Genomic DNA, 23,907 nt, shown 5'->3' on the forward strand with positions numbered 1-23,907 from the left:
GCCATTTCTCCAGCCCCAATTCTTCTTCTTCTTCTTCTTCTTCTTCTTCTTCTTCTTCTTCTTCTTCTTCTTCTTCTTCTTCTTCTTCTTCTCTTCCTCCTCTTCCTCCTCCTCCTCTTCCTCCTCCTCCCCCTCCTCCTCCTCCTCCTTCACTTATTTATTTATACATTTTTTTTTTTTTGGACAGGGTTTTTCTTTGTAGCCCCGGATGTCCTGGTATTCACTTTGTAGACCAGACTGGCCCCAACTCATGTAGCTCTGCCTACTTCTGCATCCTGAATGATGGGATTAAAAAGCAGGTACCACCACCACCAGGCTTTAATCAATGTTTAACCCTTTGTTGTTCCGATTACACAAATGTTGTTCAGTGCTGAGCTAAATGGCAATTATGTTTTTGTGTACAACTTTCTGCTTTTCCTCCAGAGTTGGTAATTGCTTTTTTTTTTTCTCTCTCTCTCAACCTCTTCTGACTCAGAGCCATGTTTCCTTCAACTTCCAGGCAAGTTTGTAAAATGATTCTCAGAAAAGGCCCACGTAGTCCAGCCTGTCAGTCAGTCCCTCTGAGGAGAGCTAGGAATTTGAGTTTCACCTATGAGAGTTTATTCCTACGAGGGCCAAAGTCCTGCAGCTCTTAAATACTGTTATTAGCAACAGGTGATCCCACAGGCCTTCTCCGAGGGACCTAGCAGCCACTGTGTCAGGACCTGTCACCACCAGATGCGCTGGGTGTGTGCTTCAGGTAAAAGGGCCCCCAGACACCCCAGATCCTTCTGTGTGTGTGTGTGTGTGTGTCCGTCCTCTCTGCCTTCTCTCATATGTCTCTCTCTGTGTCTGCCTGTCTGCCTCTATCCACCCCCTCCCCGCTAACCCCCCCCCCCCAGCCCGTGTCCCCTCTACTCTCCTCCTCCCTAATAAACCTCTTACACTAGATCTGTTGCATGAACCCACCAAAGGTACCCCACCCTTCGTTCGCATTTTTATCCTATTGACTGTGACATATTTTGGTGACTCAAGGAAGCAAGAAATTTGGCTTCTTCAGCTCCTTTCCACAAAGAGGAAGACAAAGGAGAAAGAGACTTGTCTTAGGGGAAGTGATTGGGTGAGGAGCCCTTGAGGTCAGGACTGGGGGAGGGAGGGACCATGGGAACAACCCAGCTTCTTTCCCTCCATCCTGCGCTCCGTCCTGTCCTGCGCTCACACCTGCCTGCCCTGCATTGGGAGGGCTAGGGTCCCCTTGCTCCTGCTTGTGTGGTTCAAAAGTACCAAGCAAGAGCCCAGCACCCTGCACATTGCCCACAGGTTTCCGGTGCCGCATCTCCCACGGCAGCTCTCGCCTACCCCTCCTCTTACCTCCTCCCGGTGCCAGAAACACCTCCCGCCCCTGGCTCACCGCAGAGGGGGCCAATGCTAAATCTATGCTGCAAAAGGAAGTCTTTCAGGGGAAGGAGTCGAAAAGGACGGGGGCAGGGCACCAAAAGACCAGTGTTGGGCCAGAGGGAAATTTGAACGGGTCGGGTGGGAGGGGCAGGGAGGCCCAGGGTTGCTGGCAGTCTGTGAGCAGTTTCTGAGCGTATTAAAAAGACAAAGTGCATCCTGCCTCAATTCTTCCTCCTGCTTCTCTCTACTGGCGCCGAGCCCCATCGTGAGCAGGCTGGCCCTTGCTGGTACCGACAAGCAGTTCCCATCCATCGCTGACCTCTCCGATTGATCCTCTGGCATCCCCTCAGTATCAAGCGCAGCACCACTTCCCAGAATCCCAATTATCCCCAAGAGCCGCTAGCTTCTTAGTGGTAACTGGGGTGGGGTGGGGTGGGGTGGAGTATGGTAGTGCTTGGATGGGAAGAGAAAAAGATTGCACATGCGCGCGCGCACTCGCGAGTGAGCATGTACTTGTGCTCAGGAACACACACACACACACACAAGTCTTCCCACCCTCTTCTTTCTGTGTTTTTTTTTTTTTTTTTAAGTCAGAATCTGACATAGCCAAGGATGGTCTTGAATTTCTGACCCCGCTGCCTTCATCTTCCAAATCCTGGGGATTGAACCCAAAGCTTCATGGATGCTAGACAAGCACTCTACCCACTGATCTATGACCCAGGACTCTTTTTCTTGTCTTACTTCCGCTAATTTTGTCCCACCAGGCCTGGGTGATGTTCTGTGTTCCCACTCACTCTGTGTCCTGACAGACTGCTGACCTGCTGGCCTCTTAACACAACTCAGTATTCTATAGGGCCAACTGCTTGGTCTCTGTACTGAACAGAGCCCTCGCCTAACCCTCAGGGTCTTAGACTCCTACCTGCGTAAGTGAAAGAAACACATAGGACCCAAAAGGGGAAGCCAGCCAGCTCCCAGAACCCAACTCCAGCTCCACCCACCCCTCCAGCCTCGGCCTGGCTCCTGCTGTCGTTCAGGAAAAGCAAAGGCACAGTGTTGTCTCTCAGCGCTTCTGTAGGAAGGAAGCACACTCCTGCTCTCTGACACCACCCCGCCCTCCCAACTTGGACCAAATACAACCAAAAGTTCAGTGGCTTGCCCACTCTCAGCGGGCCATCTCTGGCCTCTACTTGCTCACTGTGATGTGAGAGGCTGGTAGCTTCCTGCTCCTCCCATATCTCTTTCCTCTAGGCAGGGGCACGTCTGGCATTTTAGATGAATTGCTTTCTGTACTTGCCAGAATGTCACATAGAAAAATGTGACTGGGCTTTGGTTTCTAGCTTTGGGGGCAGGCTGTCTATTAGAGATACAGATGAGTGTTGTACGTGGGGGTCTACAGAAGTCAGGTGGCATAGGGTCTCCAGCACCTGTCCTAGTGTATCCCTGCACTGAAGCTCTGCAGAAAGACAGAAGGGAAGGTGGGGGAAGGAAGGAGGAGGTGAAAGCGTGCATCGATACACACATTCCATACACATACACATAATACACACCACACAATTCACATACACACACATATGCCATACACCACACACACATACATACACTACATACACACACACACCACACACACATTCACATACATACACACCACACACATACACACCAGACACACACACCACACATACAGGCCACACTACATACACACACCAATGCAACTGACCATCAAGGCAGGGGGGTGTCTCCCCTGCTGGGTCATTATAGCTGTGTTCCATGCATGTCCTGTTCCCTGTGATCCTGCCTGACCATCCATACTAGGTTCTCAAGGTCAAGTTGAGCCTTATTCCTCACCCAGCTGCTGCAAGTCCCCAGCTTTGCCTCAATGGCCCCTGCCGGCACCGGGATCTGCCAAGACAAGCTTCCCTTTTCTTTAAGGCCCCCTCCTGTTTTCTGATGGTTTTCTCCTGTTTCCCATCTTTCTTTCCTCCCTTTCCCCCTTTCCGCTGTGAATATTTGTACTGCTCCATTCTGGTTCAGGAATTGTCTCTTGACAGCTTTTGTATAGATGTGATGGTAATGTTTGCTGTCAAGTTGACCGATTTTAAAATCACCTTGGAGATAGACTTATGGGTGTATGAGTTACTTTTGTTGCTGTGATAAAACACCATAACCAAGGCAATTTGTAGGAGGAAAATTTGCGGTTTGTACTGGCTGGGTCGGTCAGTGTGTCAACTTGACAGAAGCTAGAGCCATCAGAGAGGAAGGAGCCTCAGTTTAGAAAATGCCTCCATGAGATCCAGCCATAGAGCATTTTTTTCAATTAGTGATCAAGGGTGGGAGGGCCCAAACTGTGGTGGGTGGAGCCACCCCTAGGCTGGTGATCCTGGGTTCTATAAGAAAGCAGGCTGAGCAAGCCAGTAAGCAGCACCCCTCCATGGCCTCTGCTTCAACTCCTGCCTCCAGGTTCCTGCCCTGTGAGTTCCTGACCAATGATAAACTATGATCTTGAAGTGTAAGCTGAATAAACCCTTTCCTCCCCAGCTTGCTTCTTGGTCATGGTGCTTCACTGCAGCAATAGTAACCCTAACTAAGACACAGTTCTGGAGAGAGATTTTACCCATGCTGGGGAGACATGGGAACATGGGCCTGGAGCAAGAAGCTGAGAAGTCACATCTCTGATGGGTTATTTGTCCGTCACTGATAAAACGAGCCAATTCAAATCAGATTAGATTCTATTAAATTCAGGATTATTTAGAAGCTGCTCTCAGGCAAGTTCGCTGGCCCCAGGGACCAAGACTATGGGAAAACAGAAGAGGGGAGGTGGGGGGAGGACAAAGAAAAAGGGAATGTGTATGCAGAGAAAGGGAGAGAAGAGAGATAAAGAAGAGAGAGGAGGGGGGGAACACAGAGAGAAGGAAAGGAAGAGGGAGAGGGAAGAGACAAAAAATGTCTGAATTATATAAGGAGGAGCCCCTGGGGAAAGGGCAGCCCAGCCACTAGGCTGGAAAGTTCAAGGTTGGGGGCAGGGTATGCCAGGTAGGGACTAAGGGATGCTGGGAGAACTGGAAGCGAGGTCTGCTTTGATGTGTAAAATGCGCACCTTAGCCCCTTGTCCAGGGGGTCTGCAACCAAACAGTGTCCTCTGCAAGCACAGTGCAGAGGGAGTGAACTGAAAAGAGAACAAGGCTATAAACCCTCAAACTCCACCCCCAGTGATGCACTTTTCTCCAGTAGGGCCCAACCTCCTAAAGGTTCCATAATCTCCCAAAACAGTGCAGCCACAAGGACCAACTGTTCATGTACGATGCGAAGGGGTGGGGAGCACAAAAGGAGGCAAATTTCACTCAAATCACCATAGCATGTCTGCAGGGTATGAAAAGCCTAAACTATTTCTAAATTGTGTCAAGTTTTTCTACAAAATCATATCACTAATTTGCAAATTTGATCACTGTGTGCATTGCACATGTGTATGTGTGTGTGTGTGATTTATTTCACTTAACATAATGATCTCTACCCTCATCAATGTTCCTGTAAATGTCAGGATCCTATTCTTTTTTATGGCCAAGTAATATTCCATCACACACGTGTACCCCCTCCCTTTTTTTTTTCCCCCGTTTATCCATCAGTGGATTCCAAATTCAACCATGGCTTTGTCTCTTGTAGTCAGAAGTCTCTTCAGCATACTAATTTCCCGTCATCGTGGTAGTTACCCAGTGACTAGTTCTATTTGTGGGTTTCTGAGGAAGTTCTATCTGGTCCTCCACAATGGATGGACATGCTAATTGGCATCCCTACCAAAAGTTCATAGTGGGGGCTGGTGAGATGGCTCAGTGGGTAAGAGCACCCGACTGCTCTTCCAAAGGTCTGAAGTTCAAATCCCAGCAACCACATGGTGGCTCACAACCATCTATAACAAGATCTGACGCCCTCTTCTGGAGTGTCTGAAGACAGCTACAGTGTACTTACATATAATAAATAAATAAATCTTAAAAAAAAAAAAAACTGAGTGCATTTACATTCACTTTAAAAAAATAAAAAAAAAAAAATAAATAAATAAAAAGAACATCATCAGGCCAGTCACCCATGCTTTGTATCCTGTGAGGCTGAGACAGGAGGCCTGAGAGTTTGAAACCTGAATTTGTAAAAAAAAAAAAAAAAAAAAAAAAAAAAAAAAAAAAAAAAAAAAAGTTCATAGTGTTAGCAATCAGGCATTACTACTGCCTGCCCTGGGGACCTAGGGACAGCAGGATATGTCATCGCTAGGTGCCAAGATGTGACACATTCCCACTGTCACCAATAGTCTCCCACATCCCTCCTCCTCCCCATCCACACCTCCCCCACTCTCCACTCATGTGCCAGTCCCTCCTCATTCTCTTCCTCCCACCACCCTGGTCCAGACGCAGTGGCCTCTGCACATCCCTCCCCAAAAAGCCTCCCACATGAGAGCTGTTGCATGGTATGACTCTATGGCATCCATTGCTTAGCTCAGGACACATAGGCATCCCCCCGCCCCACACCCTCACTGCGTCTGCCTTTCTTTGTCCAGTAATGGCCATGCTGGGGTGAGAGATCATCTCTCGTGGCTTTGATTTGCATTTCCCCTAAGAACTAAAGATGTTTAGTATTTTTTATATTTGTTGGCTACTCATACACATATTTCCGAGAAACACATGATCAGATCATTTGCATAGAGTTAAAATGGGTTTATTTCTCCTTTTGGCTGCCTGAGAAGAATCTCACCATTGTGCTTTTTAAAAAGGTTTGTTTTTCTAAATCATGTGTGCATATGTTTGAGGAGGCCATTAAGGGGCTTTAGCTCCCCTGAAGCTGGAGTTACAGATGGTTGTGAGCCGCCTGGTGTGGGTACTGAGAACCAAACTGCAGTCCAGACACACTAGGATTCTTTTTCTCCTCCTCCTCCTCCTCCTCTTCCTCTTCCTCCTCCTCCTCCTCTTGTTTGTTTTTTGTTTTTGTTTTTTTGAGACAAGGTTTCCCTGTATAGCCCTGGCTGTCCTAGAACAGCTTTGTAAACCATGTTGGCCTCAGACTCACCGAGATCCACCTGCCCCTGCCTCCTAAGTGCTGGGATTAACAATGTGCACCACCTTAGTGCTCTCAGTCTTGAGATGCACCTTGTGGCTAACGTTCTCATCCAGTCCTTCCTACAGGCACGGGATGCTTCTCACTCTGTCGGGTGGGTCTCCAGCTTGGCAGGGCTCTGGGCGTCTCCTTTCGTGGTCTCCTTAGTAGTTAATTTTGACTTCCTTGAGATTTCTGTAGCTTGGACTGAATTGAGACTTGCTTTGTACCCTCAGTGAGTGATCCCAACGTGTTTTGACATCACGGCACGGTGTGGAAAGTTAGAATATTCGTTCAAGCATTTCACAGCATTCTATTTGGCCTGTCTGCTTCTGTGTTACACTTGCAGTGGTTAATTTTGATTAAGAGATGACCCTTAGAGAATTAGTGAAACACTCCTTTGGGTATTTCTGTGAGGAGTTTCTAGAGAGGATTAACAGAAAACCCATCTTGAAGGTGATCAGAACCATCCCATAGGCTGAGGCGGGGATGGGGGAGAGGATCCAACACCTTCTTCTGACCTCCGGGGGGCACCCACACAGACATACACACAAACACATTAAAAAAAAAGTGCGCCGGGCGTGGCAGCACTCGCCTTTAATCCCAGCACTCAGGAGGCAGAGGCAGAAAGATCTCTGTGAGTTTGAAGCTAGCCTGGTCTTTCAGGGCAGCCAGAGGTCCTGTCTCAAAACAAAAATTAATTAATTAGCTAATTAATTAATTAATTAAAATTTAAAAGATAAAATTTAAAATTAAACTTTTTTTTTAAGAAAGGAAAACTTGAACCCCTACTGAGCTCCAAGACACACCACAGACTTCCCCACCAAGATGGCCTGTATCCCAGGTGATGAATCCTCCCTCCCTTAAAGTTCTTCTTGTCAGGTTTGGTTTCTGTGATAAGAACTCCCACTGATACCACACTACACGTGTTTGAAGGTCTGTGGCTCCATCGGTTTGCTCCAGTCTCAGTTTTCCTTTTGAGTGTATTGAAAAGTGATCAAGATTGTGGTGTCTTTGTGAGTGCTGTGGCGTATGCCCACGTTTGTCTGTTTGTGAGGGAGCTGGCTTGTGCATGCATGCTCTCGTGGAAGCCAGGGGTCTTCCTCAATTGCCCTCTGCCTCATTTTTTGAGACAGGATCTCTTTGCTGAGCTCAGAGCTTACCGATGAGCTAGACTGGCTGACCAGTGAGCATCAAAGATCCAAGAGGACAATAGTCCATATCTCCAGCTCTGGAGTACCAGGCACACACAGCCACACCCAGCTTTGCGCATGCCCAATGGGGTGCTGAGCTCACGTCATCAAGTTTGTGTTGCAAGCACTTTACCCTCTGAGCTATCTCCCTGGCCTCTGAACTATGCCTTTCTGATATTTGGTGGTGTTTGTTAGTATTTTCTACAAGTATGTGCAGGTCTTTCATTCTTGACTTTTGTCCCCCGTTCCCCGTCCTTTATGAGCTAGGATCTTACAGTTCTGCCTGGCTGGTCTTGAATTCACAGCGGTCCTCCTTTTTTTTTTTTTTTTTTAAAAAAAAGATGTATTTGTTTTTTTTATGTACATGAGTACACTGTAGCTATCTTCAGACACACCAGAAGAGGTCATCGGATCCAATTACAGATGGTTGTGAGCCACCATGTGGTTGCTGGGATTTGAACTCAGGATCTCTGGAAGAGCAGTCAGTGCTCTTAACCACTGAGCCAGTGGTCCTCCCGCATCAGCATCCTACATTCTGGTATTACAAGTGTGAACTGATACACCTGCTTTCCAACAATGTTCTTTCAACAGTTGGCATCTTTTGCACATTTTTTTTCAACTGTGAGAAGATATAGAAAATATGCATAAAGGTTCAGGGCTATTAACTTCTTGTAACCCTCTCAACCATTATCACCAGGATGTCCTGCATAGCTGATGTCCCCACTCCACAGCTTTATCTTCATGTAACTATGTCTTTAAAAATTCTACCAAGCATACTACACGAAGAAAGAGTAACACATGAACACCCAGGTCTTCAGCCAACACCCCCCCCCCCAACCCTCCGCTGTGGTCACCTCCTGGCCTCTGTCTTGTATCCACACCCACCTCCAACCCCCATCCTGATTACAAGGAAGAAAATCTGCCATGTTTTTCTACCATTTGCGAGCATTTCAGCATGTAACTCTAAAGATGCAGGTAGTGGGATGTAACCATGAAACATTGTTGCGGAAAGAATTAACTGTTTCTCAACAAGGCTGACATCTCAAATCTTATGCTAAAGGTTCCCAACTCCCTTTGGTGTCTCTCTTTCTGCCCTCTCTCCTCTTGCAACTAGTCAGGTGGGGTTTTGTTCACCACTAACTTTGTGATTGAGCTCCTACAGTGTTACTTAACACATCCCTCCATGCCCCACTCTGCCCCATTTCTCTGCCCAGGACCTTCCCCTGCCTCCTTCTTCCCATTCGCCTGCTTCCTCGAGTGGGCTACCACCTCAGCCCATCCACTTGTAGCTGGGTCCTTCTCCCAGACTGAGAACCCACACAATCAGCCTCTGCTTCCGCCTGCTGGTCCATGAATCCCTACCTCTTCTTGACATGTGAGAGAGCCCCTCGATGCTATCAATGGCTGCTGCTTCCAACAGTAGCCCCTCCACTCTTGCCGTAAAAGCTTGTCATCGCCTACAAGCCCCTCCCTCTCTCAGTGTCTCTTCTCTAACGTCCCACGTGTAAAGGGGCTGAGGTGATACCCACATGTGGGCCAATCAGCCAAATGTCACTCAACTTCCTCCTGGGCGCTGACTTAGAACAGGAAGTGTCAGGCGGGGGGGCCTCAGCGGCTGTGTTCTTTAGACACAACCACACAGCCAGCTGGCAAGAAGTAGGCAAAGACATCTCCAGTCAGATTCTCGGAGTGGAGGCTTCCTGGGACTGAGAGGGGGTGAGTGCAGGGCTCCTGTGTTCAGGTAGCTCTTATGGGAAACACCTCAGAAGTGGGCTCTTCCGGTGGAATTTCTCTTTATGACTCCAGCCCGACAGGCACTGGTGGCCTTTCCCCATCTCTCACCTTGCCTATCTGTCAAAAAAATGGTCTTGTACATGTGGCTTCTGGCTATTCAGACTCTCCTGACTGACGTCCAGGGATGGGAGGCCTGGTACCACAGCTGAGCAGAGTTTCAGGAGCGCTGGGAACATCTGTAACTGTGGGTCAGCAGGCAGCCGACTGTGTTGATTCTCTCTCTGTGATAGTCGTGGATGCCCGGGACTGAGGAAGGTCAGCTATGATAAGGGGTAGGGGTGGTGGTGGAGGTGGCTGGGACAGATTGTGGGAGGGAAGGGGTCACATACTGACACCCACCTACTATGAATGGAAGTAGATACTTATGGTCATGAAGGTGAGTGTCAGATTGGAGGTAATGAGCAAGAGAAGGAGCTGCTGAGATGTCCATTGTCCCCATCTGCTTTAAAATGGCGTGTGGGGAGTGTGTATGTGTGTGTGGGGGGGGGGGTGATTCTCAGTCTACCCTGCAAGTCTCTGGAACCTGGGCTCCAAAATGCCCAGCCCAGCTTACAGCATAGCAGATAATAAGGAAGTCCTCTACCCAAGAATCCCACCCACATACCATAGTGGCCAGGCCTGGGGCCAGCAACCACAGGGTCATATCCCAGATAGGGGGAAGGTGTCAGGTGACAGACACCCTTTCTACATCCACCAGTGAGTGAGCAGATGAGAGATTGTTGACTGCTGCCATAAGCAGGAGTAAAATGAGCAAGTCCTGAGGGTTAGTTAGGGCTGGAGAGGCCCAAGTTTCCTATCTCCTCCTTTCTCCAACATTTCTCTGTTGACATATGTGGACACAGTCTTGCCGCAGGCATGCATTAGGCTGGGGTGAATTGTGTTCACTGCGATTGTGGAGGAACCATGCAATCATCCTTTGCAGGAAGTGCTGCAGGGGGCCGGGGGCTATCTTTGATACACAGCTTGGGAGGAAGCCTTCTGCTCTCTATGGAGAAAGGGTGTGAACTGGGGAGGCCACTGAACTCTGGGGAAATGAGAGGGTGGGCTGACTGGCTCTGCAAACTCCAAATGTCTGCAGTCAATAATGACTCAAAATTCCCTTCAAAACTCACTCCCATGAGGAGTGAGCCGTGGAGACTACTGAGGCTCCCGCTAGCTACAATCTATCATCACTCAGGTGCAGGTGGTTCTCTGCAGGTGGTAGGGCTGGGGATAGGGGTGTGGGGTGTTGAATGTGTGTGTGGAGCTACATGGAGCCCTGGTGGGGTGACTCTGTAGGGAGGTGCAGGTTCTGACTCAGCTACTTTATTCACATCTCTCCCCCTTTGGACATGAGTCAGACCTGCCTGAGGTTCCCAAATGCTTCCAAGTGCACTCGGTCACTCAGAGGTTACATACAGTTCAAGCCTTGGGGGGGAAAAAACAGCTCAGGGCATCCTCTGCCTGGCTGTTGGACAACCTTAGGGGATGTTCAAGAAATAACCCCAGGCAGCCAACCCAGTACTGGCTGGCTCCATTCTCTATCTCTGTTGCATAAATGGGACCTCAAAGGGAAGTGTTGGTTTCCTCCCTCACCCCACATGCCTGAGGCCCTGTGGATCGCTCTCCATGACACTTCTATAGTGGGAGGTGGTAGCCAGGCTGAGACAGGTGGCCCAGGTAAGCCAAGTGATTAGAGCCCTATGGTTGCTGAGTGCTGCTATCTCCCTAAAGCATATATCTCTGCTGCCAGAGGTCCAGGCTGTTATAGGCTATCTGATCACACTGTGAACTCTGCATTATTTACCAAAGGGAAAAAAGGGGTTTCTATTTGTGGTGTGGCCCATTAGCACATGCTGTTAATCCCTCTGAGTGGAATACAGACATACCCTTAGTACACACCTTTGCTCCCAAACAATGAAGGTAAAGTTAATTTGTAGAAGGAAGTAGCCATGTTTGAAAGTGGTGTCTAATTGAGTGGCAGACAAAGTGACGAAGCAGAGAAAGATTTGACTGAATAGGATATGCCCAACTCTCACTAGAAGAGAGAGGAAAGAGAAGCTACTTAGAGAAAGAGGGGAGGGGGAAGAAGGAAGAGGAGGAGGGGGAAGAGGCAGTTTTTAGTGGGAGAGTTGTACAGACACAGGTGAAGACAGAATGAACCAGAGAATGAGAAGGAGCCAGAAGATCAAAACAGATTGCTAGAGTTAGTTTGAGGCCAAACAGAGCAATTCAGAAGAAAATGAGAGAGGTCAGATTAAATCAGTCAACCCAGAGAGGAGTTTGAGCCAGAACAGCTGAGTTGAATCAGCCAGAATTGAGAAAGAACTAGGAAGGGGTAAGCTTATTCAACAGCAAGTCTCAGAGGCTGAAAACATTCTAGACCTAGATTAGATTATATGAAGGCTAGAAGCATCCAGGACTAGGCCTAGGTTAGCCGACTGAAGCAGTAAGCCTCTTAGACAACAATTACATCAGGCAAATAAAAGTTACGTTTATACCAGGCCTTGCCTCTGCATGTGGATTTTGCAAATAGTCTGATAGGATTTGCTTAAAACTTTAAGAGGAGTCTTATAGTCCTTTATTTAGGAGCTTTTCCCATAGCAGAGCAAGCCTGTGGCACAGCCAGAGTCCTTATAAAGCAGAGGTCAGGTCACCCCTGTCATCACCCAGCAAGTGGTTCCTTGGTAAAGAGTTGGAGGATCTGCAGAGGTCAGGTCAGGTCAGGTCCTGGACTATTGAGGACGTGTGCCCTGACAGCTTCTCCCTCCTTGGAAAACACAGCATCTGGGCTAGTCACTGCCCCCGCTTCCCCACCGCCAGCATCAACGCAGCCAACACTGTAGTAAGAAGCCGAGAGGCTGCCTTCTGCTCCGTCTCCCTGGATCCCACAAACACCCACATCCCCATGCCATCAGTCCTGAGATGGTCTGTGTAGGGACTTAGAAGGTTGGGGTCCAACACCCCTTGAAGCTGACAGAGAAGAGACTGGCACTTTGGCTACCTCAGAAACAACCTAAGCAGGAAGCCATCCGTCAGCCTCACAATGCTATTTTGCAGCACCACCCCAACAACTTTCTGAAAGCTGGGCATTAGTTTAGGGTCAAGAGGTCTCAGGGTTCTCCACAGAAATGAGCCAACGTGAGGCAGGCCCTTCAACGGATAGGATGAGGCCCAGTGAACTATGGGAGGAAAATCTACTTTGTTGAGTCTATTGACGCAGAGGTTAATCTTGGAAAATGCCTGCCTAGTAATGTCCAGCCCCATGTTAGAACCAGTGTTTGGGCTCTGTAGCTCAGCCACATAGACACGGAGGGCCACCTGTGCAGAATCCTTTGCCTCCGTTGAGAGGAAACAGAGTGGCCTGTCTGTGAAACCCATGCAGCTGGGCCTAGGTCTAGAAGTATCAGCTCTAGGGCGGAGCCAATGTGTACATAACTTGCTGCTGTGTCTGGTTCTGGGGCTTAGGTGACAGGCTGGTCCTCTTGGAGCAAACCCACAGACTGAGGCCAGGCATAGGTTAATAGAGACACAGGCTAGCCCACATGCTGGTGTGATCTCCATTACTGTTTCTGGAGAACCACTGTCCACTTCCAGAAGCTAGCCCTGACACCCGTGGGCCTTCCATAACAGGGTCCCTACCAGTGATTCATTGCAACCAGTTATGGCCTATGTGCAAGAGATATGGACATGGGCGTGCCAGGCCTCTATGATGCTCAGATCCGGCCTGTGAGAGATGTAGGGACTTCAAGGCCTCGATGCTGCTGCTTTCAAGGCAGAAGTCTCAAATGGGCAAGGATCTCCCTGAGCTCCAGGGTCTAAGGATGCTCATGGTCAGTTCCCAAGGGAAGCCATCAACGGTGCCCTGGGGTGCTGTTTGGAATGGTGGGAGCTTTGGAACATTCAGAAACTCAGCCAGGGCGGGGGCAAGACACAGGAAAATTAAGCCTATGAATCTCTGAGAGCAGCCTGGATATCCCAGTCCACGGCCCTGAAGAGACCAGCAAGCGCTTACAGCTAGCAAAGGTCTGATGAGCAGGTTCCCATAGCAGTGTGAGGTCACCATTCTTCCTCTTCCCGAGGTCACGATGGAACTCTCCTCTCCTCAGGAATGTTGGCAGTGGGGACAGAAACATCAATCGCTTGGGGGACTGTAAGAGGCAATTTCCCATAGTGTGTTCACCAGAGCTTTTAAGTCGGCTCTGTGCACAGTTATGATACAAAGCTGGAAACTATAGACCGACTATGAAGGAGCCTGAAGGCACGGGGATGATGCTACCCACAAGACCTGGCATGTTTTGATCCATGGCTTTTTCTTTTTCCCTTCCATTTGCTCTCACTGTGAGAATGAGTTGCTCCAGCGGCTGTCCGTGCTATGCCGCTGCTGCGCCAGATCCCACAGGAAGGGCATCATGAATGTTAAAATGGTGACGCTGCCACCTTCCATTTGTAAGCTACTCCAGAAATGTCCCAGTTTTGATGGGCATCCCACGTCCCTCGGCCTCTGTGTTCTGCCTGTTGAATGCTTCTCTGAGTTCACAGTCCACGCTTCTCTGAAGGCTCACCTTCTGTCACTAGCTTCTCGAATTCTTTTAGAGAGGAAACTTAGCATTCGCTGTTTACACTAGAATTAGCGGTTATCTCCGTAGAGTGTATTATGCATGGAATGGTTTCTTCTAACAGTGTCTTCTTGGTTGTTTTCCTTTAGATTTTGTACACACATTTCTTTACCATAAGGCACACAGCCTTGTCTTATCTTTTTTCCATTGTATCTTTAGTGGGTTCTGTTGAAGACAGGCTTTTAATGTAGCCCAGGTTGGCTTCAAACTCACTCAAGAGTGACCTTGAACTTCTGATCCCCTGGCCTCAATCTCTGCTTGATTTTTCTAAAACTGAGTTATACAGATTCCTCTTCATTCTGTGTGTGTGTGTGTGTTTGTATGTTTTGAGTATATTTGTTTGTGTGTGTATTTGTGTGTGTGTGCTATGTGTGTTTGTATATTTATGTGTATGTTTTATGTGTGTGTAATTGTTTGTATGTGTGTATTTGTGTGTGTATGCTATGTGTGTATGTGTTTTTGTGTATTTATGTGAGTGTATAATTGTTTGTGTGTATTTGTGTGTGTGTGTATTTGTGTGTGTGTGTATTTTGTGGTTTTTGTGTATATATGTATATTTGTGTGTGTGTGTGTATGCGTTTGTGTGTGTGTGTTTCTTTGGGTGTTTGGGTGGAAGCCCGAAGACCTCAGCTGTCATCCTCAAGAACCACTACCTCCTTTGAAACAGTCTCTCCCTGGAGCTAACAGCTAGCCCATACTGGCTGGCCAACAAGTTCCAAGGATCTGTCTGTTTCTATCACCTGTTTTGAAATTACAAGTCTCTCTCCCCCCCCCCCCCCCCCCGCTCCTTTCTTCTTTTCCTTTTTTTTTTTTTTTTTTAAACAACATGTGTTCTGGGATTGAAATCTGGGTCCTTATACAAGTGTTTTACCAACATTTACTCTCCCAACTACTCTCATTCTAATGTGACCACAGCAACAGCACCAGAGCCCTGGCTGGGCCACACTAGATCACCATAGACAGCAGGACGCCTCTTGTATACTGACATGTCTGTAAGGATGCTTGGAGTTTCCCTTAAGACTTGGGACTTTTCATTGCGTTGTTTTTCTATTCATTTTAATGAATTAATTAACATGTGTACTCATTTATTATTTGAAAGGGTCTCACTTTCTAGTTATGGCTGTCCTGGAACTCACTATGTAGACCAGGCTGGCCTTGAGCTCACAGAGATCCACTTGCTTCCGCCTCCCAAATGCTGGCATTAAAAGGCTTGTCCCACTACGCCCAGCTTATTGCCGTGTTTTAAATTGCTTTAGAAAGGAGTCTCATTTAACTCCATTTGGCCAGTAGCCTCAGCCCCCAGTATCCCTGGACTCCACCAATCATAAGTACCACTGCCACCATGTTTCTTCATCACTTGTGAAGTTTTCTTCGCAGGCAGGCTCTGAGGGTTTTCTGAGTTCCTCGATCAGTATCCTCCCTAATCAGTGCTCCCTCTCACCCCTCTTCCCTAATCAGTGCTCTCTCTGACCCCTTTGGCTTTTTGTTCCCTGTCTGCCTGGACCCCTAGGAACCCAGCTACCCCATCCGTTCCCATAGGCCCCTAGTCCTGATTAGCTTAGTCAATTTTACACAGCAGTTAGTCAATTGAGGAACTTTCTGGATCAGACCATCCCGTGGGTATGTCTGTGGGGTAATGTCCTGATGATTAATGGATGCAGGCGGGCCCAGCCCACAGGGTGGAGCACCAGTCTCTGGGCAGGTGGTCACAGGCTATGCAGAAAGCTAGCCGAGTGTAAGCCCGTGGGAGGGTGAGCCATTAAGCTGCGCTCCTCCATTCTTTTTACTTCAAGTTTCTAGTTGACATCCTGCCCTGACTTCCCTCCGTGATGACTGTGAGCTGTAAGCTGAAATAACCTTTCTTCCCCTAACTTGCTTGTGGTCAAAGTGTTTTATCATAGCAACAAAAAGGGAACCGGAACAAACCTTGTCCCTGTGCCTGCCCAGAGCTCAGAGTCCTAGAGCCGGCTGCTCCCTCTATTCCTGTGGTCCCTTGTCCTCTGTCCGGAGCTACTTGATCCCCGAATAGAGTTCCACCACCCTTGAGCCCATCTGCCCCTTGTGGATGTGCCAAAGGCAGAAGTGACTCCATCTTGACACTGGGCCTTGGTGAAAAAGTTCAAGACTAGGCTGTGATTCCCTGTGATTTATTTTTTGTTTTCCTGAGACAAGGGTGGCCCTAGGACTCCATCTAGTCTCCCATAAACTACACTTAGGCTCAGCCAGTCTTCACCTAGGCCACCCCGTGTTGTTCTTAGCCAGGAGCCTCTGACGGGACAGGAAGCCACCCACCACCAGCCTTCTGTTACATTCACTCCACCTCTGCTGACTTTCTTACATCACCATCTGCTCTGTGTGTGTGTCTGTCTGTCTGTCTGTCTCTCTGTGTGTGTGTGTGTGTGTGTGTGTGTGTGTGAGAGAGAGAGAGAGAGAGAGACAGACAGACAGACAGATACACACAAACACACACACACAAAGAGAGAGAGAGAGAGAGAGAGAGAGAGAGGTTTCATGCCCCTTCAGCTGGCTTTGAACTCACTATGTACGTGAGAGGGTGACTGACTTTAAACTCCTGGTCCCAAGTGCTAGGATTACAGTTGTAGGTCACCACACCCTGCCCAAATTACCTTTTGTCTCTTGTTTCCTCTTTTGCCATGTGTATTTCCTTCTTCTCGGGGACGTGTTAGGATGTGGATACTTTCCCATCACAGAACCCGGGTGCTTTATCCGTCATGAAGTGGGGTCTTTATTCACTCCTCTGTTGAATGCCATAGTCCCCAAGGGAATCCTCAGGGAAGAACAACCCAGACCTTACAAGGTTAGGGGCCTGCTGATCTTCACCACTTCCTGGGTTGCACCAGCACTTGCCAAGCAGATGGTAGAGATCGGGGTGTCTCTGGTGCATAGTTCTGACAGCTACTCGGGCTGGGTTTCTCAGGAGGCTTCTGTATAAAGTTGCATCTCATGACTTGTTGAGGATACGTGCCTGAAGATCCAAAAAGCCCCAGTGATGTCCAAAAGCTAGAGGAGACACGGCAGAGCTGCAAGGTAGCCAGGAGGACAGCATCCACCACTGGGCATTTTTACTTACCTTTGACCTCGTGCCTGTTCTGGTGGTACAGTGAGTTCCAGGGAGCTGGGAGCTACTGTCACCAGACGGCCATTTGCTGGCTGTCAGGTTAAGTGGAGGGGGCAGCAGTTAAAGTATCAGACACTGAAATTCAAACCTGTCCTTCAGAGCACAGGTCCCACGTGCCCTAGGCCAACAGGTCCTGTTTCAGTGATAGGGCCCTAAGAGGGAGGGTTCAGAGATGAGAAGATAAAGAAGATAGGAAATCTGAGGTCAAGAGGTCATGCACAAGCTCATGATTGATGCCAAGCAAGTTTATTAAGAAGTACATCCAGCTGGGTGATGGTGGTGCACACCTTTGATTCCAGCACTCGGGAGGCAGAGGCAGGCAGATCTCTGAGTTTCAGGCCAGCCTGGTCTACAAAAAGAAGAAGAAGAACATCTTACATACAGTTTATTTTAAAGAGTTATTTATTTATTTACTTATTTATTTATTTATTTATTTATTTATTTAATGTATATGAGTACACTGTATCTGTACAGATGGTTGTAAGCCATCATGTGATTGTTGGGAATTGAACTCAGGACCTCTGCTCACTCCAGCCCCGCTCACTCTGGCCCAAAACTTTATTTTATTATTGTATGTAGGTACACTGTAGCTGTCTTCAGACATACCAGAAGAGGGTGTCAGATCTCATTACGGATGGTTGTGAGCCACCATGTGGTTGCTGGGATTTGAACTCAGGACCTTTGGAAGAGCAGTCAGTACTTTTAACTGCTGAGCCATCTCTCCAGCCCTTATATACAGTTTTTAAGGGAGAAGTAGGACAGTGTCTGAAAACAACAACAACAACAACAACAACAACAAACCTATCATATAGTGGGACTAAGCCGTGAAAAGCTAATCAAGCAATGTTGTACCAGGGGAAAATGGGATATCTCAAGGACATCAGACTGAGCACACAGCAGACCTTGCTACTGATACTAATACCCATAGCTTTAGAGTGACAAGAGTTGACTTCTTGGGATGAAGCCAGAAATTCCCAAGGCCCCCAGACTGTTGCCAGCCCTGATAAGCATATTCCAGGCTCTAGACAAGAGACTATGTGTTTTTTCTCCAAACATCAGGGCTTCAGGGAAAGCCGTGGATGGTCCTAGCTCGAACACCCACGATCTGCTCCAGTTACACAAAGGAAACGGAGGCAGAAAGAATTAGAACGGCTTTGTTCTCTTGGGGTTCTATGATGCTGGTTTCGCTCAAAGCCCCAGAACTGGCCAGGCAGACCTTTCCTTGTGCTGACTCCCACAGAGACAGGAGCTGGCTGCCAAGGAGCTCAGGACCAGACTCCTTTTAGTTCCTGGACCTTGATCTTCATCCATCCACCTGCCAAGCTCAGGCCACTATCATTGTCTGGGGTCTTCTGTGGGACACAGTGGGCCCAGGTGGAGCTAGACCCACTCTCTACACCCTGGACAAGGAGCAGGAGGTGGCTACCTTGGCCACCACCCATTTCTGATGATGTTTCAAGGTCAGGGAAGTGTGGTCTGTGGGTTGATCTTGTAACTAAGTTGAACTCGTGTGTGTGTGTGTGTGTGTGTGTGTGTGTGTGTGTGTGTGTGTGCTTGCATGCTCATGCACATAGGTATATATAATATGACACTCAGCCCTCTATCCTGATGCTGCTTGGAGCTTCTGTTTCCCCATTTGGAGAACTGAGTTTGAATACTGACTTTCATGGCTGTTTGGCGGGGGGGGGGGGGGGGGGATCCCAGAAGCACCGTGCCTGTGACCTGGAAGGGCTCTCTCTGCCCCCCTCCCCACAGCAGCCTCAGAAAGGGGGCTGTTCCTGATTGGATTTGCAATGCCAGCATGCAGATCTCAGGGACCTGGGTCAGGCCCCCAGGTCAGCCAAGCAAGTTGTTGGACACGCATGTGTCACCCTACTGGTGTGGCAAAGAGCTCTGGGATGAAGATACAGAAGTGGGACCAAGAACAGCAGCTTCAGCTTGAGCTGGATGCCCTGGGACAGGGAGATATGGAGACAGTCAGAGCTAAGATGGGTTCCAGTGGCCCAAATCCTCCACCCTGCCTTGCTATATAGTCTGTTAATTCAGAAAGCTGGGGAGGACATCCTGTCTTCCCTTAAGTGGGGAGGAGAAGTGGGCTTCATTTAAAACCTCTGGGTCTTTGATGGGCATGGTGCACGTGACTTTAATCCCAGTACTCCAGAGGCAGAGGCAATGGAGCTCTGTAAATTTGAGGTCAGCCTGGCCTACAGAGCGATTTCCATGACAGTGAGAGCTATACAGGGAAATTTTGTCTCAGAAAAACTAAAATGTAAAATAAAATAGACAAAATCTCTGGGCTCTAGAGGTTATCTTTCTGAGGTCACAGGCCACTTTTAGAAGGGTCAGAAATGAGGCTACATGGAGCCCGTACCCACAGGTTGGGGTAGCCCTAGAATGGTGTCATATCTACCACAGAGCCTCAGTGTGGACGTTGGGCTTCAGGAAGCAAAGATGGTGTCAGGGGCCACCAGTATTCTGAGGCCACAACACAGCACTAAGAGTCATCCTGAAAGCAGTGGCCTGACACCCCAGTCCCCATCTCCACTCAGCCTATGTAGTAGCTCAGCCCTGCCCTGCAGAGGAGCTGGTCACGGCTTGGGGAAGTTGATTTTGTTTCTGTTAACACAGCCTCTGGTGCTGGCATCTCTTTCTGCCTGCCTGCCACAGTTTCTCATGTCATAGGAAGTCAGACCCAGGAGGCACCCCACTCAGAATATTCTAGGCCTCTGTGGGCTGAGTGCTGGCCACTCTGGCTACTTCCGGGGAAGGAGGGTGGCAGCAAGGATCTGGGAGAATCTGTATTTACCAGTGCCCAGCTGTAAGGAAGAAGGTCACAACCCAGGCCTCTCAGCACGCCCAGACCCACCTAGCCCCTACCCCCAACTTCCCATTATTTCAAGGCTGGCAATGCCATTGATTGTAAGCAAGACATGGTGCAGTAGCTACGGAAACAGGGCATCAGGTGGCCAGCAGTAGGGTTGTCCAGACTTTGAGTGAGCTCCAGGAAGCCTATTGTCCCCTGTCTGGGACAGGAACTCCAATGTCCCCAGCTGTAGCCCCTCTAGAGCAAGAATAAAATTGGTGCTTCAAAGAGTGCCTGAGACAACCAGAGACTTGCAGTCTCTGTGAGCCAGCTCAGTCCTGCCCCGACAAGAACTCCAAGTTCATGGCTCTGCCTGGGCCCGGTTCTGCTGTCTGGGTCAACCAGGTCTGGGGATCTAAGCTTACTGTGGTCTTTGAATGTACAGGTGCCATAGCCCTGAGCAGCGCGGGCCAATGCACTTGTGGGATGGAAATGGGCCTGCCTGTGTGGCATGTCTGTCTGTCTGTCTGTCTGTCTGTCTGTCTATTTGTCTGTCTGTCTGCCTGTCTATCTATCTATCTATCTATCTATCTATCTATCTCTATCACATCTATCTATCTATCTATCTATCTATCTATCCCTTCCCCCAACTCCCTATATATGTGTGTGCATACCTGTGGAATCCCCACAGAGGCTGGCTGCCTGTTCTTCCAGGTACTTGACCACCTGAGCCAGTCAGTATTCAGGCCCCCATATCCCTCCCTGAGGTAGCTGGGTGACATCTGTGCTGGCCCTGGCTGATTCTCATACCCTATGGCAGCAGGCCAGCAAGGAGGACCTCACTCCTCAGGTGATCAGCCTGGAGTCACCTGCTCCTTCTCTCCACAGGACATGCTGGGCCCACACTCACTGCTGCTTGCCCTAGCTGGACTGTTCTTCCTGGGATCTGGTGAGTTCTGCGGAGCTGCCCCTACACGTGACATTCCTTGACAGTGGGCCCACCTCACGTCTCCTTGGGCATATGTCCCCTTGGGCATACGTCCCCAGGTGGTTGAGGAAGGACCAGCCTTTGAGAGTAGAGTCTCAGGCATGGATGATGGCTTTGGTTGCCTTGTAACAGGAGGCGGGGGGTCTGACCTCTAGAGCTTTGCTTTGAATTCCATTGGGGTGACTCAGAGCCCTTCCCAGACCCCAGTAAGGCCACAGGCACTAGCCTGTACCCTCCCCAGTGCCCCGTCCATCTCTGCACCCCATTCATTCATGAAGACAGTCAGTCGGGGTGGATGTGGGGCCCTCAGTCAGCCCTGTCTGTCTCCCCAGCTGTGTCCCAGGAATGCACCAAGTACAAAGTCAGCAGTTGCCGGGACTGTATCCAGTCGGGGCCTGGCTGTTCCTGGTGCCAGAAGCTGGTAAGAGCTGCGTGGGTCACCTGACAGAGTCTAAGCTGCCCTTCCTTCCCACTGGCCTAGGTAGGAACCTTTGCTTCTCTGAAGCCAGGGTCACTAGGAGGATCTCCTTAGTACATAGCAGAAATGGCTCAGTAAAGAAGTTTCCAAATGGGATATAAATATACCATGGTAACCCAAGTTGACCCCAGGTACATAGGGAGGGACAGTCACATTTCACGATATAAGTCAAGAGCAGAGGGAGGCAAAGGCCCCCGGTCAGGCATGGCAGAGACTCTTCATCTTTGAATCACAGTCCTCGGGACAGCTTGCCCCTCCTCCTATAGAAGGCTCCTCCCCTGGGACTAAATCTCATTATGGATAGGATTGGTCATGAGCCACCACGTGGTTGTGGGATTTGAACTCAGGACTTTCGGGAGAGCAGTCAGTTCTCTTAACAGCTGAGCCATCTCTCTCCAGCCCGGGACTAAATCTTATCACAGCCTTCTCCTGGGGTCCCCAAGCTGCTGACCACGCAAGGAAGTGCACCCATTACTCTTTCTTCTCAGTTACCTAATCCTTCCTGGCGGAAGCTACAGCCAGCCAGCCCCTGTGCATCTTTCTCCATAGGTCTTTTAGGAATAGGTTATTAGCTTACAAAACCCAGTAAATGTGTTTTGATAAAAAATTGTACTGTCTTAGTTACTTTTCTGTTGCTATCATAAAAATACCCTGAGGAGAGCAACTTAAGGAAGGCAGGGTTCACTACAGTCTGTCATGGTGGGGGAAGTCAAGGCGGCGGGGGTGTGGGCAGCTGGTCACTTCTTATCCACAGTCACGAAGCAAAGTGCTGAATGTTCATGTTCGACTGCTTTGCTTAACACCATTCAGTCCAGGACCTAAACCCACCTAATCCACAGAGGAGCTCTTCCTGATTCAGTGAACCTAATCAATTACTCACCAGTGTGCCCACACGGGGGCGCTCTTCCTGATTCAGTGAGCCTAATCAGTAAGATTCCTCACCAGTGTGCCCAGAGGCGGGGTGATTTCTGATCCTGTCAGGTTGATAGTCAACCCTGACCATCATTTTGTGTGTGTGTGTGTGTGTGTGTGTGTGTGTGTGTGTGTGTGTGTTTTCACAGGTGCTGAGTTTGATCCTGTTATCGAGCTTGGGAGATTGGACATATCAACCCAACAGGCCCAACCCAATGTGCCAGATTTTCACATTTTTCCTCACTGGTGTAGTCTCAGATCACACAGGAGGCCGCTTTACACACCTTACTTCCAGAAACTTCCCAGCCTTCTTCCTCTTCCTGTCCTTGTCATTTTAGGGTGAGAGGAGCCACCAGTGTAGAATATCCCTTGGTGTCTCCATCCCAATGTGTCCTCTGATTCAGCTCTAGTGTACACTGGGGACACCAGGCAGTGACGACATCCTCTGTGCCCCGCATGAGACACATGTGGTCCCTATGTCCCTCTGCTAGTGGTGTTTCCGGAGGTGCCACCTTCCAGATTTCTCCTCACTTCCTATGTCACCTTATAGTGAGTGACAGGCCATCAGTGAGGCTCTATCAAGCTGGCTGTCTCCACTAAACTATATCTGTGCCCTTGCAGTCTGTCTACTGAAGACTCAGGCAGGATCCATTACCAATGTAGTGGTTATTAAATGGCTCTCTGTCTCTCTCTCTCTCTCTGTCTCTCTCTGTCTTTCTGTCTCTCTGTCTCTCGTGTGTGTGTGTGTGTGTGTGTGTGTGTGTGTGTGTGTGTGTGTCTCCAGACTTCTACCTCCATTGGTAAATCTGGAGATCTTAATTCTGGTCAGTAGTTTATAACCATTATTTTTCCAATCTGATGTTCAAGCTGTCCACATCTGGCCGCTGGACCCCTCTAAGCTGTTCTGGTGTTCTGGGTGCTGTTCATATGAGCTTTCTTGTCATTTTATTTTGTCCTCAAATTTTTCTTACTCTAGACTGACTAGCTGTGCTGACTGTACTCTGGCCTCCCCTCCCCTCGCCCAAGAGTTAGAGTTAAAGACCACTCCTAGTATTGTGTTTTATAAAACGATAGGGAGAAAAGAAGTGTGTTTGCTGGATGTACAGTCAGGTGTGGGAAGGGGGTGCCTCTGCAGGCCCAGGCTGAGGCATCCCTTCCCCCTGAGGGACCAGCCACACGATGGTATAGTATAGAATAAAGTTTGTTCAGGGCATGGGGAGGGGGTTTAAGGGAGCAGAGGTGGATAAGGGCAGAGAGAGAGAGAGAGAGAGAGAGAGAGAGGGAGAGAGAGAGAGAGAGAGAGAGAGAGAGAGAGAGAGAGAGAGAGAGAGAATATGAATAGTAGTAGAGGTCAGCTATGAGCACATGGAGCATGGGTTAAGGAGCAGGAGCAAGGGCAAGAGAGAGGAAGGAGTAAGCAGCCTCCTTCATAGTGAGTCAGGCACACCTGGCTATTGCCAGGTAACTGTGGGGTGGAGCCTAGACTAAATGCCAACTTCTAGGCCTTCGCATTCTGTGCTACTTTTCTCATCTTCTCCATCCCACAAGGCTT

General features: G+C 49.0%; 1 protein-coding gene and 1 long non-coding RNA gene across 7 annotated transcripts in view; both read left to right on the forward strand.

The window, feature by feature from the left end:
- Positions 1-288: 288 nt before the first annotated feature.
- On the forward strand, positions 289-1,412 carry Gm36040. The gene is made up of 3 exons (XR_380591.3): positions 289-739; positions 1,015-1,099; positions 1,300-1,412. It is a non-coding gene; the product is annotated as a predicted gene, 36040 (long non-coding RNA).
- Positions 1,413-9,228: 7,816 nt separating this feature from the next.
- The window catches only part of Itgb2 (integrin beta 2), a 35,380-nt gene continuing 20,701 nt past the window's right edge, over positions 9,229-23,907 (forward strand). For 2 of the 6 annotated variants that reach the window (NR_157229.1, NM_008404.5), the window contains exons 1-3: positions 9,270-9,359; positions 20,866-20,926; positions 21,298-21,386. Coding sequence is in view for 1 of the 6 variants with exons in the window: in NM_008404.5 (NP_032430.2) it covers positions 20,869-20,926; positions 21,298-21,386 (147 nt within the window). In the remaining 5 variants the exon portion in view is untranslated. Of the gene's footprint in view, positions 9,360-20,865; positions 20,927-21,297; positions 21,447-23,907 lie in introns of all 6 variants that reach the window. The other 4 variants (XM_006513272.3, NR_157228.1, XM_006513271.3 and 1 more) reach the window with 4 other exon arrangements.

The sequence above is a fragment of the Mus musculus genome, chromosome 10 (genome assembly GCF_000001635.26).
Source record: "Mus musculus strain C57BL/6J chromosome 10, GRCm38.p6 C57BL/6J".
Lineage (NCBI taxonomy): Eukaryota > Metazoa > Chordata > Mammalia > Rodentia > Muridae > Mus > Mus musculus.